The following is an 18,377-nucleotide window of genomic DNA, read 5'->3' on the forward strand; positions in this document are numbered from 1 at the left end:
AAGTGAATTGGCAAAAATATGATTGATTAAGTTCCTTGTGGGGAAGTGTGAAGCCATCCATTTTGCTTTAACAAAGAATATTTTCTTAATTCTTCATAGCATATGAAAAAAAACAGGCATTTTATGCACAAATCAAATGTTTACAGAAATGCTAATGGAGTGTTGAACATAATCTGAAGAGAGGAACATTCAGCAATCAGCACGTTTCCTCTGTTGGAAAGGGACTCAAACTCTAAAGTCAATTTTTAGCACCAAAACTTGGAAAACAGATGTATAAATATACTCATTCTATTTCTGGTGTTTCCACCATCAGTAGGATTCTGTAAATGTTATTTCATACTTTTGTTATTTATTGCTATTTATTTATATGTGCATTTGCACAGTTTGATGTCTATTGATCCTGTTTACAGTTACTTTTCTATAGATTTGCAGAGTATGCCCACAGGAAAAGGAACCTCAGGGTTGTATGTGGTGACATGTATGTGCCCCAGTAATAAATTTTACTTTGAACTTTGAACTATACCATGTAGGGCACACTTGATTTGTATTCCCTTAAGAAATTAGGGTAAATCTCATGAAGGTGTTCAGAATGATTAAGGGATTCACTTGGGTAGATGCACAGAAATTATTTACATCGGTGAGAATTCCAGAAAGGAGTAAAATTAGATTTTTGACCATTTCGGAGAGAAATTGGAAACACTTATCTACACATTGGGCAATGTAATTCTGAAATTCTGTCCCACAAGTGCTGCAATTGAAATGACTGAGGTGGATATCTTTATTAGTCAAGGATATATAGGCAGATAGAGCAAAGGCAGGTTAGTAAGAGTAAAGTGCAAATGCTGACAGAGACAGTGATGAAATCTGAGAGGTGCGGAATACCGATGCCTAACAGCACCAAATCAGATATCAAAACATAAACGGGTAAATAGATTAGATCTGTCCGTGACCAGGCACGGACAAGACATGATTAAACTAAAAGGATTCAAATGGTCTACAGCTCCTCTTATCAGCAACGTTTTTTTCCTTCTTGGAATAACCCGCATCAGGCCAGGCTTGCTTCCCTAAAGGTGAAGATCTCTTACTATAGTTGAAGATAAAGTTGGTAAATTGGAGTCGTGATTTTCATCACAAAAGCCAAATCCTTTAATTCCTTGTAATGTGTAATAGAAAATCGGTACATATAGTTCCTTATTTTTTAATTAAGAAGTACAGCCTTTCTGGCCCATTGAGCCACACCGGCAATCAATCCACCTGTTTAACCCTAGCTTAATCACAGGACAGCTTACAATGACCACTTAACCTACTAAATGGTGTGTCTTTGGACTGTGGGAGGACCCACACGGTGACAGGAAGAAAGGACAAACTCCTTACAGGACACGGAGGAATTGAACTCTGAACTCCTGAATGCCCTGAGTTGTGATTGTGTCACACTAACCCTATTTCCTGCAACAGCGGTTGTTGTTGTTTCTGTTCGCGCCTTGTGCTGAATCGGGCCGCATTTCGCTGTCGTTTTACGAGGCCGAGTTGCTAGCTCAACACTCAGCCCAGCATGGATGGAAAGTGCAAGGAGCCGGCCAGTTTCGAACTCAACCATACGTCTCAAAGACTGGTGCTGATACCACTTCACCAGCTGGCCAGCCAGTTTCACAACAGCGAGAAATGGTGTAACTCTTTCACAATCAATATTGCAATTGTACATGCACTACTGTATTTATTTAATTCTCATTGTCTCAGTATATTGTGAAATTGTGAAATCTTATCCATTGGCCCTTTACAGTGTTGCTTGTGTGTACCTACCCTGAGAAATTGAAGGGCAGTGTTTGGTCATAAAATCTAGAAAAATATCGGTTGGACTTGGGTATTTGTCCCTTCTATCCTCCTCTGGCATTCAGTATGACCATGGATGATGACCATACATTCCTACATGCATCATCACCAAGTATATTTAGAGACTTGGCCTCCATGATGAAGAAGTATCTTATCTTAGTTCCACATGTATCCTGAGTCAACCTTGTAGCCACTCTGTTGAGCCCTATCAGAATTTCGTACATTTTAACATCAAATCTTTTTCATTATTTTAACTGCAGGCATAGTTGACTCGATCTGTCCTTGTACAACAATCCTGTTTGACCAGCAATCAGTCTGGTAAAACTTTGTTATTCTTTCTATACCAAGTATATCCCTTGCATAAGGGGACTTAAACTGCACATATTAAGAGTGATCTTAGCAAGTCTGTAATTACAGCAAAGCATCCTTGCTCTTAAATCAAGTTGCAGTGGCAGCCACATGAATGTTTAGTTTACAAGGGGACCAAGATCTCTTTGTATGTAAACATTTCCAAATGCATTATGATTTAAATAATTCTGTAGCCTCCCTATTTTTTTCAAAGGATAATTTCACAATTATCCACATACCCTGCACCTGCAAATGTTTGCTCTCTTACTCAACTTTGATAAATTGCCTTGAAGCCTTGTTGTCGTCTTGTCTCATCTATCAATCATTTAATAGAAAATGGCAGTTTTGTCACTGGCAAATTTGATTTTATATTTCTTTTTCTCACTGGAATAGCTGGCACTCTAACCCCTGTCCCAACTCACCACTGAGAAGTGAATGTGCAAGTTGGTTGTAGACTTCCCAGGCAGAAACAAGGTGCGGTTCCTCCGGTTTGAAGCAAACAATCCAGGCCAAGTGCAAACTAGAGGAACATCATCTTGTTTTGTGCCTAGGTAGTCTACAACCAAGCTGCATGAACATTTAATTCTCCAGTCTTAAATAAGGAGACTCATTTCTGTCCACCGACGCTCTCCAATTCCTGGCATATTACTGATGCAAAATACTTACTGAGTTAATCCGTCATTTCTTTGTCCCCCATTCACTACCTCTCCGGCGTCTTTTGCCTCTCTTTTACTCTTTATACATCTGAAAGAAATTATTGGTATCCTATCTGATTATATTGGCTAGCTTACCATTGCATCTCATCTTCCCTCTTCTTATTGCTTTTTTTGTTGCCTTCTGTTGGTTTTTAAGATCTTCCCAATCTTCTAGCTTTCTAATATTTTTTGAGATATCATATGCCCTCTCTTTTGCTTTTGTGCTTTGAATTACCTTGCCAGCCACAGTTACCTCATCCTCCCTTTAGAGTAACTCATATTTGGAATGAATCTATTCTGCGCCTTCCAAATTTTTCCTGAAAACTCCAGCCATTGCTGTTCGGCTGTCATCCCCACTAGTATCCCTTCCATTCAATATTGGCCAGCTCCTCTCTCACGCCTCTGTAGTTCTCTTTACTCCACTGATACATCTGACTTTATCCCTCTCAAACTGCAGGGTGAATTCTATCATATTATGATCTACTACTTTTCGTCGACTCAGGCCTAGGGGGCCGGCATTGGGCACAGTGATGGACTCTCCACTCCTCCCTCTCCCTCATCATTGTGTTCAGGTCATCGACATTAGCTGCACTGCTATCTTCTAGGACCTTGTTGACCATAGTCTTGGGAGGGCGCCCAGGGTTCATCCTCCCACGCGATAACCGGGCTGGCAGGTAGCTCAGGGTGGTGTAGATAGTGCCCCACTAGTTGCAGTCTTCTTGCCTCGATTTTAGTACTGAGCATCAGTAGGTCATCATAGAGCTGGACATTCATCATGTGCTGTTGCCAACTCACGTCAAGAGCCATCCGGAGCATTCATGTATAGCAACCGTCTAATGACTTGCACATGGTCTTGGTGAGTGTCCATGTCTCGCATCCATGCATGAGAGTGGACACTATGACTGCTATTATGATCAGTATCTCCTAAAGGTTCCTTTACCCTAAGCTCCCTAATCAAATCAGGTTCATTACACAACACTTGATTCAGAATTGCCTTTATTCTAGAAGACTCAGTTACAAGATGCTCTAAAAATCATCTTGTGGGAATTCTATACATTCTTGCTCTTGGGTATCTTTTTTTTTACCAACTGAGCCACCCCACCTCTTTGTCCCACCTGCCTGTCTTTCTGATTCAATGTGTATGTATCCTTGGTTGCTAAGCCTCCCTACTCTTTCAACCCACAACTCAGTGATGACCACAATATCATACCTCCTAATTTCTAAACTATACTATAAATCATCTACCTTATTCTGTATACTGCGTGCAATCAAAGATAACACCTTCAGTCCTGTATTTGTCATGCTTTTTATGAACAGGACATACCCAGGCAATTTTTCACAATGTCAGATCGATGTGAGTTGTGTAACTGTACTGGAAACCACAGTTAGAGGAACAGCCAGCATTAAAGGGTGGATCTTCAGTATTACAGCAAAGATATTGTTTGGCCCTATAACTTTTGCTGTGCTATCAGCTGTGTCCTGATACCACATGGACTGAATGAAATTGGTTGGTAACTGGCCTCTGTGCTGTAGGAACCCTGGCAGGAAGTCAAGATGGATCATCTATTTGGTACTTGAGTGTAAACTTGGTTATGAATGCTTCAGCCTCTTGTTGCTCGGCTTTGCCATGTTGAGGATGGAGATATCTAGTAGCTTCTCCCTCCCTCAATTGTTCAAGTGTCTACCCCTTGATTCACGGCCAGGAGGCCCAATTTTGCTCCACGAGTCAAATTTAGATGGAAAAAGTTTTGGAAGGAGCATGGAATCACGCAGCTGTGTGGTGATTTCCAGGAACGTACTATGTTGGGACAAATATGAGGAAAATTAACAGCTGAATGCTGTGGAGAGTAATATGATAGAAAAGTAAAATGTTGCTGATGGAAACCAATGGGAAAATAGTAAAGAAAACAGCTAAGAACTAAGAACTCACAAAAGAGAACAGAGGAATCAAGACGCAAAAGTAAGACAGGTAAATGCAGATGTGTGCTTCTAAATTAAATATTCAATCTTCACTGTGTACACCTTTGCAAAGCGACACAGAGAAAATGGTGAGATTAGGTCAGCAAAATTCTCTCCTAGCTGTGGCTTATCCACACTTGAAGCCTCTGGACTCTGTAGGGAAAGTGGTTTTGTAAAATTGTATTTTAAAAATCGGAATTCACCTCAAACACCCCCCCCCCCCCCGCCCAACACGCTCTTTGGTTCTCCAATATTGATTATTGTCATGTACAGCAGAACTACATGTACGTACAAGTGTGATGGAAAAACTACTTGCAGCAACATCAAGCATTCAGGGACCAGGGGGGAATAAATTAGGCATGAATTATACACAATTAGAACAAAAAAGAATTAGAACAGAAAACTTAATTCTTAGTGCAAAGTTATCATAGGTTGAAGTGGTGATTAGTGTTGTGTTTGGTTCAGGAACTGAATGGTTGAATGAACTTGAATGGGACTGCAGGCTTCTGAACCTCCAGCCTGATGATTGCTGTGAGAAGATGGCATAGCCTGGTTGGAGGTTGACTCTTTGAAGCAGCACCTCATGGGGATGCTACCATTGGTGGTGGGGGATGCTGACCATGTCTTGCGCAGAGCCCACTACCCTACAGCTGCTTATTTTCCTGTGCATTGGCATTGCAAAACCAGACCATGATGCACCAGTGAGAGTAATTTCTGTAGCAGTTTGTATTAGTCTTCTGTGATATTCCGAACCTCTTTAACAAAAAGGAATTAAGGATACAGGTGTGCTTTCCTTAGGATTGCATCTATGTGCTGGTCCCAAGATGCGTCATTTGATACGTTAATATCCAGGAATTTAAATCTGCTGATTCTCTCCACCACTTATTTCTTCCCCACCCCTCCACTCTCATCTCAGTTGTAGACTGGTACATGTTTATCCTCCTCCTTCAATCAGCTCACTGAAATTCAATGAGAGGCTGTTGCGGTAGCACCCAACGAGGTGTCCTATCTCGGTCTGGTAAAGTGACTCGATCACCACCTGTGATTTGTCCAACAGGCACATCATCTGTGAATTCAAAGATGGCATCGAAGCTGTGCTTAGCCACGCAGTCATGTGTGTGTAGAGGGCAGAGTAGGGGCTGAGCACGCAGCTTTGAGGTGTTCCTTATTGAAGATCAGTGCAGAAGAGATTTTGTTATCACTCTTTATGATAGTTATATCACCAGTCAAGAACTTGAAACTGGAGGATTTGATCCTCAAACATTTATTGCTGTTTTCCTGTCATTTGGCCGTTTGTAACCTAAGCGCTCTGGTGACACCTATGAGGACTATCCTAAAGCTGAAGAGTCAAGATAAGTTGTTGCTGCTTCTTTAACGGACCCTTGGAATTGAGGGTGACTTACAAAACTGGAATGGGAGTCGTTTCCAGGGTGACTATCAAAATCAGTATTGGAACAACAGGCACTTCCGCGGATGAGGAAGGTGGTCACTAACGGGATGGACCACTGTGTAGTTCATAACATTAGCTGATACTTCGTAGTCATAGAACACTACAGCACAGAATCTGGCCCTTCAGCCCATCTAGTGCATGCCAAAGAGTTATGTTTCCTAGTTCCATTAACCTGCACCTGGACCATCCAGGTTCTTATCCGAATTTCTCTTAAATGTTGAAATTGAACATACATCGACCATCAGCTCATTCCACACTCTGAGTGAAGAGGTGCCCCTTAAATATTTCACCTTTCATCTTTAACCTATGACCTCTAGTTCTAATTTCACCCAACCTCAGTGGAAATGAGATTGTTTGGAATTATGGCATTGAAGGCAGAACTACAGTCAATAAATAAAGACAACTATGGGTGTGTAGTTATCTTTGTTATCCAGATGTTTCAGACATGAGTCTTGGGCTGAATTATTGCAGGAGGTCGAGGCATTAAGTTTTATATCATTGGTGATATTTTGCAGTTGCTTGTGAGCCGAGTTTGTTTGTTTACATCTGTTGCTCGTTCCATGGATGTTGGGTGAGTGACTGGGTGTTTCCAGTGATTTTTATTCCTAAAAATGACCCTGTAATATCCAAGTTCAAGTTGAATTGTCATTCAACCGTGCAGGAATGCCCATGAGTACAGCGAAATGAAAGGGTGTTACTCCACTCCAAGATACAAACACAGCATACAACAGTCATTCACAGCACAAGGCACACAGAACACATGTAAGGCAGCAGGACAATATGGTCACACACATACAAAAAAATCGTCTAAGTCCCTGAGTCCATGAATGTTGCAGCAGTCTGCCGTCAAGCACAATACATCTTGTCTTCTGCTGAGCAAACACGAGCGGGCAGGACTGACTCCAGTATTGACGCTGTGTCACAGCTTCCTCGCTGTCCACCAAATAAAACAGTGAATTCAACTTGCAGCATTCTGCATTAAGGATGTCCAACCAGGTCTTCCAATCACAAGAAAAGCAACTAAGACAATCACTCACAATTAGAGTGCAACTGCCTTTGTGTACAGGAGGGAGATTGGCCAGCTAGTGGAGTGGTGCCACAGCAACAACCTGGCAGTCAACGTCAGTAAGGCGGAAGAGCTGATTGTGGACTTCAGGAAGGGTAAGGCGAAGGAACACATACCAATTCTCATAGAGGGATCAGAAGTGGAGAGAGTGAGCAGTTTCAAGTTCCTGGGTATCAAGATCGCTGAGGATCTAACCTGGTTCCAACATATCGATGTAGTTGTAAAGAAGGCAAGACAGCAGCTATGCTTCATTAAGAGTCTGAAGAGTTTTGGCATGTCAACAAATACACTCAAAAACTTCTATAGGTGTACTGTGGAAAGCATTCTGACAGACTGCATCACTGTCTGGTATGGAGGGGCTACTGCACAGGACTGAAAGAAGCTGCAGAGGGTTGTAAATTTAGTCGGCTCCATCTTGGGTACCTGGGACATCTTTAAGGAGCCGTGTCTCAGAAAGGCAGCATCCATTGTTAAGGACGCCCAGCACCCAGGGTATGCCCTTTTCTCGGCTGGTGGCATAGTGGCATCAGTGCCGGACCTCAGGAAGAAAGGTCCCAAGTTCAAATCCAGCCAGTTCCCCTGCATGCTTTCCATCTGTGCTGGGTTACGAGCTGATGATCTCTTTAGAAACTCACCCGGCAGAAGGCAATGGCAAACCACTGCTGTAACTTGCCTCGTACATGGTTCCCCACTAAGTCAGAGATGCATGGAGGGAAATCGTCCACCAACTGGAGAAATTCCAGATGCGACCAACCTTTCCTACCATCAGGTAGGAGGTATAGAAACCTGAAAGCATACACTCAGCAATTCAAGAACAGCTTCTTCTCCTCTGGCCCTTCCTAAATTCCCAATTCCTAAATGGATGTTGAACCCTTGGACACTACCTCACTTTTTTTTAAAATATACAATTTTTCTGTTTTTGCATGTTCTTTTAACTCTATTCAATATATGTAATTGATTTACTTGTCTATTTATTATTATGTTTTATTTTTTCTCTCTCACTCTGCTAGATTATGTACTGCATTGAACTGCTGCTGCTAAGTTAACAAATTTCATGTCACATGCCAGTGATAATAAACCTGATTCTGATACACAATCCACACCGAGGCCAGTTCCTTCAGTTTCTCCGCTAACGACCAACTCGCCGATGGGTAGACCTGCAGTCCAAGTTCTTAATGGCCAGCAGGGAACTTGCAATCAAAAGGAATATATTTAAGATGGTCAATAATACCTTTGGTTGGCCCTGTAGAAGCTGCTGTGTCCGAGTACACTGCCATCTTACTGGAAATTACAAAACATCAATACCTCAACTGTAATTTCAGCCGGCAGACCACCTTGTCCCCAGCATGGCTTTCTGTTTCTGTGAAATGCTTTGCCACCATATATTGTATACAAATATGCAGCACAGGAATGTCAGTATACTCTGTGACTCGGGTACTTAGAAGTGAACTTAAATTAGAAGTGATGTTATCAACTGATCGGAAGTAGCTTCCAAAAAGACATTTGGGATGCCAAAAAAGTTGTCATTGTATTGGTTGTCAAATTTCTACAGCAGCAAAGATCTGAAAATGTTTCATTCCTCTAAGTACTACATTCCAAGTTGTGAACTCTCAGTAGAAATCCATTCGCCTTTTCGAGTGTGACTCAATGCAGCTGAACCTGCCGGTTCTGAATTTCAGGTTTTAGCAGATTTGTGTAATTCTGGGGTGCTCAGAACTGTTGAGCAATAACCATCTTCCTTGTCTTAAACAAATGTTACTTTGGTGACAGGAAGAGGTGTTTTATTATTTTGTTAGAGCAGGTCTTCTTACCTAGGGTCCACGGACTCCGTGAACTTGGATGGGGGAAAATGTTACATCTTTACTTTCACTAACCTCTAACTGAAATTTAGCATTTCCTTCAATTATGAATGTAGGTTAACACTGCAGTAGTATTAGCACAACCTGTGACTTTATCACCAGTAGAAGTCATAGATATTTCCATGTCATATTACAATTGTTACATGTACAATTGCCATACAAAAAGTATTTCCCCCCCCCCCCCCCACCGGGAAGTTTTCATGTTTTATTGTTTTACAATATTGAATCACAAGGATTTAATTTGGCTTTTTTGACACTGATCAACGAAGACTCTTTGGTGTCAAAGTGAAAACTAATTTCTACAGATTGGTCTAAATTTATTACAATTAAACACATGATTGATTGCATAATCACTCACACCCTTCATGTCAGTATTTAGTAATGCATCTTTGACAGCAAAACAGGCAGATAGAAAAGTAGTTAATTTCAGGTCTCTGTTCGACTCATCGTTTTGGTGAAAGGCCTTTAAGACTATTGGACATAGGAGCAGAATTAGGCATTTGGCCCATCGAGCCTGCTCCACAACTCGATCATCTCTGATTCATTTTTCCCTCTCAAGCCCATTTTCCTGCACCTATCCCATAATCTTGGACACCCTTACTGATCTCTAACAAAGTTGTTTTTTTTCTTTCCTTGCTCAGTTGTGTGGTAGGTGTTGAGGAACAGCAGCAAATAGATTAAAAAGCAATATGGTGATGGTGAAACCAGGAACCGTTATTAACCTTCAGCCCCCAGGTTCCTGAACCAGAGTGGTAACTTCACCCACCACAGCACTGAACTGTTTCCCCAACCTATGCCCTCACTTTCAAAAAACCTGTTGAGAGTTCAGATTCTCAGTATTTATTATTATTACTACAGCGGATTCCAGTTAATTGGGCCATAGTTAACAGGAGCAGTCACTTACTTGGAACAAAAACTAATCGTGAAGACTGCCAGGAATCACTTCGTTAATTTGGGACACTATGCTGCTTAATTGTGGCAGGACGCTGTTGCCAAACAAGTTCTAATTAGCGTCCTTCGCTCACACTTGCATGGCCGTTAGACACTACACCGTGCTTCGAGCAACCAGTTTTCAAGTAGTATCAATTGCATGGGTTTCTGTTCAAAGAGCAGTGATTTATGTCTCTGATAGTTGGCAAGAAGTAAGCAGTTAAGACAATTCAGAACTGTTCTGCTCACTGCAGTTACAAGCGTTCAGGTTTGGAGATGCTTGAAACGGCTGGAAGTGACAATGAAACAATTTCACTTCTTTGAGTTAGAAGAGTAAGAAGAAATTGAAGGTATCGACAAACATTTTGAAAGTTACAATGAAAATGAAGATTTGGAGGGTGCAATCTTTGATATTGGTATGAAGGCAGTACACGATCTGCACTAGTTGTCTGTGCTGATTTGGTTCTTGTGTACACTGGATGAATTCCTCTGTCAATAACTTATTAGGGACAAGTACACAATTTTGTAGTACTGTTGGACTGCTCTAGTTTGTTCTATATTTCATTTAAATATAGTTTCTTAGTAGATGAGGCAACATCTGTAGGAAGATGTTTCAGGTCATAAAGACTTTTTTTCCTGCAGATACTGCATGGCCTGCTGAGTTTTTTCCCAGCATTTTTTTTTAGATTTCAAGCATCTTCAGTTATTTTTTTAAGCTTTAAAATAAGAACAAAGCTTTTATTTTGTAGCCTTGCCGCGCATAGTTATGGATGGATTTGGAAAAAATAAGTGGCCATTGACGATAGCAACTGTCTGAGTAATGCTTCTTTGAAGCAAAATGTCCTCAGTTGCTTCACAGAATAATTACCAAACAAAATTTGGAGGCTGAGCGTCAAACAGGAAACAAGGTGGAAGTTTCGAGTTGGGAATTCAAAAATGTATGGCCTTTTCATTGAAGGTGCATCAGCCAGCATAGAAATGGTTAATTTTGAAGATTGTCAAGAGGCCAGAATTTGGCAAGATATTTTGAGGTGTGGATACTCGAGATGACAGATGCTGCACTGCAGCAGTACACAAGGTGCTGGAGGAACTCTGGAGGGAAGTGGATAATCAACTTTTCATGTTCAGATCCTTCTAAAATAAGAGGGGAGATGCCCAGTATAAAAAGGTGGAGAGATGTGGTGAAGTATTGATGATAGAGAGTGGGAGGGAAGATGGTGCGATTTGAAAAGAATAATATCGTATTTTAAATGAAGTTATTTTGATGGTGACCATGAAACCACTGGATAGTCATTAAAATGTTGTATTTCATTAGTCTGGCCTGCGCAGCTCCACACCCACCATAACATCCTGAAGTGGGCTACCAAGCCACTCCATACAAGGGTACTTAAGGGTATAAATAATTGCAGACCTTGTTAATAGAGCCCAAATTCTTGGGGGGGGGGGGTTAAAAAAAGCAGACCTACATGACTATGCATCATTAAGTGGTACAAGTGCAGTAACTTCTGAACTAGTAGCCAATTAGAAAGACAATAAAGAGACGGGCCTTTGCATTTGATTGAATGCAAACATCTTAATATACTCGTTTTAGAAGTGGTTTGGACTTGTTTGAGTGGGTGAGCTCGTTGAATACATGGAGGGTCTAGAGCTATCACTGTAATAGGATATGATTGTTTTATGCAACTGGGAGGAATGTCTCTATTTAACAGCAATGTGCAAAAGAGGCTGGATCTATAGAGCAGTGGAACAAGTTAGCATTTCAGAAGTCAAAGTACAGCAGAACTGGAGGAAATTGGAAAACAAAATTAAAATGACTGTAAAGTATGTGCAAAGAAGAAAGCAGTTAAATTGCAGAGTGATTTCAATAGGAAGCGGAATCATATAAATGGAGGACAATTGAGATTCTGTGGAAAAACTGAGCAGTGGAATGTGTTTAAATAACAAGCTGTTGTACCCGAACAGTTCTCAAAGGAAGTTCGCAAAAAAGCAGTAGGCATGGCTCAGAACTGGTGTTTCACTACAAGTGCTAACCTGTTCTCGGTAGTCCTTTTCTAAACAACACACACACAAAATGCTGGAGGAACTCAGCAGGCCAGGCAGTATCTATGGAAAAGAGTGCAGTCGATGTTTCAGGCCGAGCCCCTTCAGAGTATCAGCCACTTATTCCAGAACTGACTGCTGAAAAGAAAGTGGGAGCAATCGCCTGAAGTTAAATGGATGCAGAGGGATAACAATACAAAATGCAACATTAGTCATACTACTAGCTCTCGGGTCAGTGGCCTGTAAACTGTGCGAATTGTGTCACTAGAAAAGTATAGAGACCAACCTTCCTTCTCCCAAATCCCAGTGGTAAATTGAGAGAAATTGTAAGAATTTCCCAATTTAAATTCAGTTTTCTTGAATTTAAAAATGATTTAATTTTCATTGTGGTGGAAGGTTATGAGTATTGGCCTTCAATAAAGGCACATCAGAGGTGAGATAAAGAATCACTTACCTTAGTGTAGTTCAGAATGACAGGCTTTCCCTAATAAATAAAGACCAAAAGCTAGGAACCAGAAAGATTTAATATCATAGAAAACCTACAGCGCAATACAGGCCCTTTGGCCCACAAAAGTTGTGCTAAACATGTCCCTACCACAGAAATTATTAGGCTTACTCATAGCCTATTTTTCTAAGCTCCATGTACCTATCCGAAAGTCTCTTAAAAGACCCTATCGTATCCGCCTCCACCGCTGTTGCCAACAGCCCATTCCACGCACTCACCGCTATCTGCCCCTGATATCTCCTGTACCTACTTCCCAGCACCTTAAACTTGTGGCAACCATTTCAGCCCTGGGAAAAAGCCTCTGACTATCCACACAATCAATGCCTCTCAACATCTTATGCACCTCTATCAGGTCACCTCTCATCCTTCATTGCTCCAAGCAGAAAAGGCTGAGTTCACTCAACCTATTCTCATAAGGCATGCTCCCCAATCCAGGCAACATCCTTGTAAATCTCCTCTGCACCCTGTCTATGGCTTCCACATCCTTCCTGTAGTGAGGCGACCAGAACCGAACACAGTACTCCAAGTGGGGTCTGACCAGGGTCCTGTATAGCTGCACCATTACCTCTCGGCTCCGAACTTCAATTCCACGATTAATGAATGCCAATACACTGTATGCCTTCTTAACCACAGAGTCAACCTGGTCGGCTCTGTCATGAAATGTCGTAAAATTTGTTGATTTTGTGTCAGCAGTACATTGTAATGCATAATCATAGAAGTAAAAAAAACTGAATTACAATAAGTATATAAATATTAAATAAGCAGTACAAAAATAGTGAGGCAGTGTTCATGGGTTCAATGCTCATTCAGTAATCAGATGGCAAAGAGTAAGAATCTGTTCATGAAGCGCTGAGTATATACCTTCAGGCTTCTGTATCTCTTCCCTGATACTAAGAATTAGAGCAGGGCATGTCCTGGGTGATGGTGGTCTTTAATGATGGAGAAATGGTGTAAAACACACACTAAAATAACAAGTATATCAGTTGCAACTACTTCAGATTACACAAGTTACTATAATTAGCAGTTACATGGTTAAATTATAAAATATGCTGATATGGTGGATTGCAAACCTGGAAATGGGTGCATAAGTAGACCTTTGTATCTTGGAAAATGTTGTGTTTGAGATCAATAAAGATTTGAATGTGATTTTAAAATTTGAGAAACAAAGACAGATGGTTGGCAAGTCTTGATGTAGGTTTGGAAACCAGTTTTGAGTGAACCATGGTTAGTGGGTGATGGAGATTGGTGTGGAGAATCTGAAGATAATTGAAAAATGTACCAACCTGTAGATGATGAGTTGAAGGCAGGGAACCTTGCGGAATTGAATTGACTTTATTATTTACATATTTCATATACACCAAGGAGTAAAAATCTTTATGTTACATTTCTGTCTAAATGCAATTTATAGTGATTTATAATAAATATGTACAAGAATATAACATTGAAATACAGTTGTGTCAGCATGAATTGATCCGTCTGATGGCCTGGTGGAAGGAATGGAAATTTATCGGTACATTTATGTCCAAATATGCTGCCTTCATATGGGCATACTCAATAAATCCAATAACCATAATAGAATCAAAGCACCAACAGTGTGGGCAACTAGCAAAAGACAGCAAACTGTGCGAATATAAAATAAGAAATAATAACAATAAATGAACAAGAAATATTGAGAACATGAGATGAGTCCATAGCTTGTGGGAACAGTTCCATGATAGGGCAAGAGGAGCTGAATGAAGTTATCCACTCTGGTTCAGGAACCTGATGGTTGAGGGGTAATGACTGTTCCTGAACTTGATGGAGTGAGCAAACACGAGGAAATCTGCAGATGCTGGAAATTCAAACAACAAGTCCTGACAAAGGGTCTCGGCCCGAAACGTCAACAGTGCAGCTCCTTATAGATGCTGCCTGTGTTCCACCAGCATTTTGTGTGCGTTGATGGAGTGAGTCCTGAGGCTCCTGTACCACCTTCCTGATGGCAGCAGTGAGAAGTGAGCGTGACCTGGGTGTTGGGGGTCCCTAATGATGGCTCTTTTGCTGTGACAGCGCTCCATGCAGATGTGTTCAATGCTGGAGAGGGATTTAGCCATGATGGACTGGTCCGTATCCATCATTTTTGCAGAATTTTTCATTCAAGATCACTAGTGTTTCCATACCAGGCTGTGATGCAGCTGGTCACTATACTCTCCAACGCACATCTATAGAAGTTTGTCAAAGTTACAGATGTCTTGCTGAATCTTCACAGACTTCTAAGGAAATCGGAGTTGGGCAGTCTACACCAGGGATGCGTGAAAATAGCTACTTTCTAATCAGGGATTTCAAAGGCAGAGTTTTGTGGCAGATTCTCTGATTTGAAGAGCGACCAATCCACAGAACGGAGATGAGGTGAAATTTCTTTAGCCAGGGAGTAGGGAGTGAATCTATGGGCTTCTTTGCCACAGGCAGCTGTGGTGGCCTGGTCATTATATATAGTTAATGAAGAGGTTGATAGATTCTTGATTGGTCAGGGCATGAAGTGATATTGGGGGGAGCGGATGATTGGGGCTAAGAGGAAAAATGGATCAGCCATGATGAAATGGCAGCAGACTCGATGGGCCGAATGGCATAATTCTGCTCCTGTATCTCAAACAGGAGAAGATCTGCAGATGCTGCAAATCCAAGCAACACACACAAAATGCTGGAGGGACTCAGTCCGAACGTTGACTGTTATTTTTTTCCATAGATGCTGCCTGCTCTACTGAATACCTCCAGCATTTTCTGTTTGCTGCTCCTATATCTTACAGTTGTATGGAAATAGAGGCACTTCTTGCATTGTGGGCATAGGACAGGTCCTGTGAAATGATATACTGAGGAATTTAAAGAAGGTACATTTTGGGCTGCTCAGATTAAGGACATCTTGATACCAGAATGCGTTGATGTCTGCAGTAAAGTGGCCACTTCTTGTAAGAAATATTAAATAGGCTGTGAAGTACTTTTGAATGGCCCAAGATCCTGAAAATCTTGAAAGAAAGACTTGCATTTCTATAGTGTCTTTCACAATCTCAGGATGCCCCAGGGTATTTAAGACATTAAATACGTGCTTTAAGGCATTTAATGGGCTCCCAGGCCTAGCAAGGTGAAAATGGCCAGATATTTTCATTCGGTGATACCATTTGAAGAATGCTTTGGAAAACAATGGCCCTAAGTTGCTTCCAAATCAGATGTCTCCTGGCTACCCAAGTGACAAGGGTGAGGTGCTGGACGAAATGCTGGGGGGCTTTCTGGTGTCTGCGATTACTTGTGTTTAAGAGAAGAGACCATAAGACATGGGAGCGGAATTAGGCCATTCGACCCGTGGAGTCTGCTCCGCCGTTTCATCATGGCTGATTTATTATTTCTCTCAACCCCATTGTTCAGCCTTCTCCTTTGTCAAATCCTCTGGACTTCCTGCTATGCCAGCACACCCTTTCTTGGATAAAGGGCCCAAAGCTGCTCTCAATACTAACCAACACCTTGTAAAGACTCAGCGTTACATCCTTGCTGTTACATTCTAGTCCTCTCAAAATGAACGCTAACATTGTGTTTACCTTCTTTATCATAGACTCAACCTGCAAGTTAGCCTTTAGGGAATCCCGCACAAGGACTCCCAAGCCCATCTGCTCCTGATTTTTGAATTTTCTGTCCATTTAGAAAATAGTGAGCAACGCGGTTACAGGTGGTCTTACTGCTTATTTCTCGCCGTCAGTGACAAAAATCACTGCATTTTGAAAACAAATGCATGCAACTGATGCTGTTTAAACGGCCCACACAAAATGCTGGAGGAACTCAGCAGGCAAGGTATTATCTATGGGGGGGGGGGGGGGAAGTAGATTCAACATTTCGGGCTGAGTGTCCTGCTTGAAGGGTCTCGCCCTGAAATGCTGTCTGCACTCTCTTCCATAGTTGCTGCCTGGCCTGCTCAGTTCTTCAGCATTTTGTGTGTTGCTTGGATTTCCACTGTCTGCTTGTCGCTGCTGCTATTTAAAAGTTTACTCTAAGCACGGTGCAGTGCTCAACGGCCACACAATTGCACGTGACTTGACACCAGTTGGAAACTTCAGCATCCGTCCCAATTAAGCATGAGCATTGGAACATACAGTGAAATGCATTGTTTGCATCAAATCAAATCAGTGAGGATTGTGCAAGTATTGCACCTCCAGATTAAAGATTAGTTTATTTGTGCCATATACTAAAATATCAAAATGTACAGTGGAACGATATTTCTGTCATTGTTTGTAAGTGTTGCCATGCTTCAGGCACCAGCATAGCGTGTCCACAATTTACGAACACTTTTTACACTGTGGGAGGAAACTGGAGCACCCAGATGTCATGGAGAGAACATAGAAACTCCTTAACAGACAGTGGCAGGAGATGAACCCCTGGTCTTTCAATCGCTAGTGCCATAAAGCATTATGCTAACTGCTATGCAACATGTCAGGTTTTGCAGTTTTAGAAACACAGAAAATATACAGCACAATACAGGTCCTTCGGCCCACAAAGCTGTACCAAACGTGTCCCTACCTTAGAACTACCTAGGCTTTAGCCCTCTATTTTTCTAAGCTCCATGTAGCCATCCAGGAGTCTCTTAAAAGACCCTATCATTTCCACCTCCACCACTGCCACTAGCATCCCATTCCACACACTCACCACTCTCTGCGATTTAAAAAAAACTTACCCCTGACATCTCCTCTGAACCTACTTCCAAGCACCTTAAAACTATGCCCTCTCGTGCTAGCCAACTCAGCCCTGGGAAAAAGCCACTGACTATCCACACGATCAATGCCTCTCATCATCTTGTACACTTCTATCATGTCACCTCTTGTCCTCCGTCGCTCCAGGGAGAAAAGGCCAAGTTCATTCAATCTATCCTCATAAGGCATGCTCCCCAATCCAGGCAACATTCTCGTAAATCTTCTCTGCACCCTTCATATGGTTTCTATGTCCTTCCTGTAGTGAGGTGACCAGAATTGAGCACAATACTCCAAGTGGGGTCTGACCAGGGTCCTATATACCTGCAACATTACCTCTAGGGCTCTTAAACTCAATCCCACGATTGATGAAGGCCAGTGGACCATATGCCTTCTTAACCACAGAGTCAACCTGCACAGCTGCTTTGAGTGTCCTATGGACACAGACCCCCAAGATCCCTCTGATCCTCCACACTGCTAAGAGTCTTACCATTAATGCTATATTCTGCCATATTTGACCTACCAGAATGAACCACCTCACACTTATCTGGGTTGAACTCCATCTGCCACTTCTCAGCCCAATTTTGCATCCTATCAATGTCCCATTGTAACCTCTGACAGCCCTCCACACTATCCACAACACACCCAAAGTTTGTGTCATCAAAGGTTTGCTTTTTGACATGTAATTGGTTCTTTATTTTTTTCAGTAAGCCAGTCTGTCAGTCTCTTTGTTTTGTCATGCTTTCTTGGGAGAGCATGTGGGAATTCTATTCATCATAAAGATTGTTATATGCATACATCGTTGATATTATCTGTTTTATTTGGCAAATTGTTTAATTGATTTATACAATTGACACTTAATGCTATTTTTATCCTCCCACTTTTATTAGGAGCTTGAAGAGGCCCTCCTGATAAATGACATAGACTTTCTTGATGACTTGATTACTTGTTTACTTCAAGGCTGCTATCAACGAAGAGATATCACGTAT

The 18,377-nt window shown here is 41.6% G+C and overlaps 1 protein-coding gene across 1 annotated transcript in view; it reads left to right on the plus strand.

The window, feature by feature from the left end:
• LOC132398564 (chromatin remodeling regulator CECR2-like) overlaps positions 1 to 18,377 on the plus strand; it is a 122,984-nt gene that overhangs the window by 44,678 nt on the left and 59,929 nt on the right. Inside the window, exon 2 of the mRNA XM_059978195.1 lies at positions 18,279 to 18,373. Within this exon, the coding sequence (XP_059834178.1) occupies positions 18,279 to 18,373 (95 nt within the window). The remainder of the gene's footprint in view (positions 1 to 18,278; positions 18,374 to 18,377) is intronic.

Source organism: Hypanus sabinus, chromosome 8 (assembly GCF_030144855.1).
Source record: "Hypanus sabinus isolate sHypSab1 chromosome 8, sHypSab1.hap1, whole genome shotgun sequence".
Classification (NCBI taxonomy): Eukaryota; Metazoa; Chordata; class Chondrichthyes; order Myliobatiformes; family Dasyatidae; genus Hypanus; species Hypanus sabinus.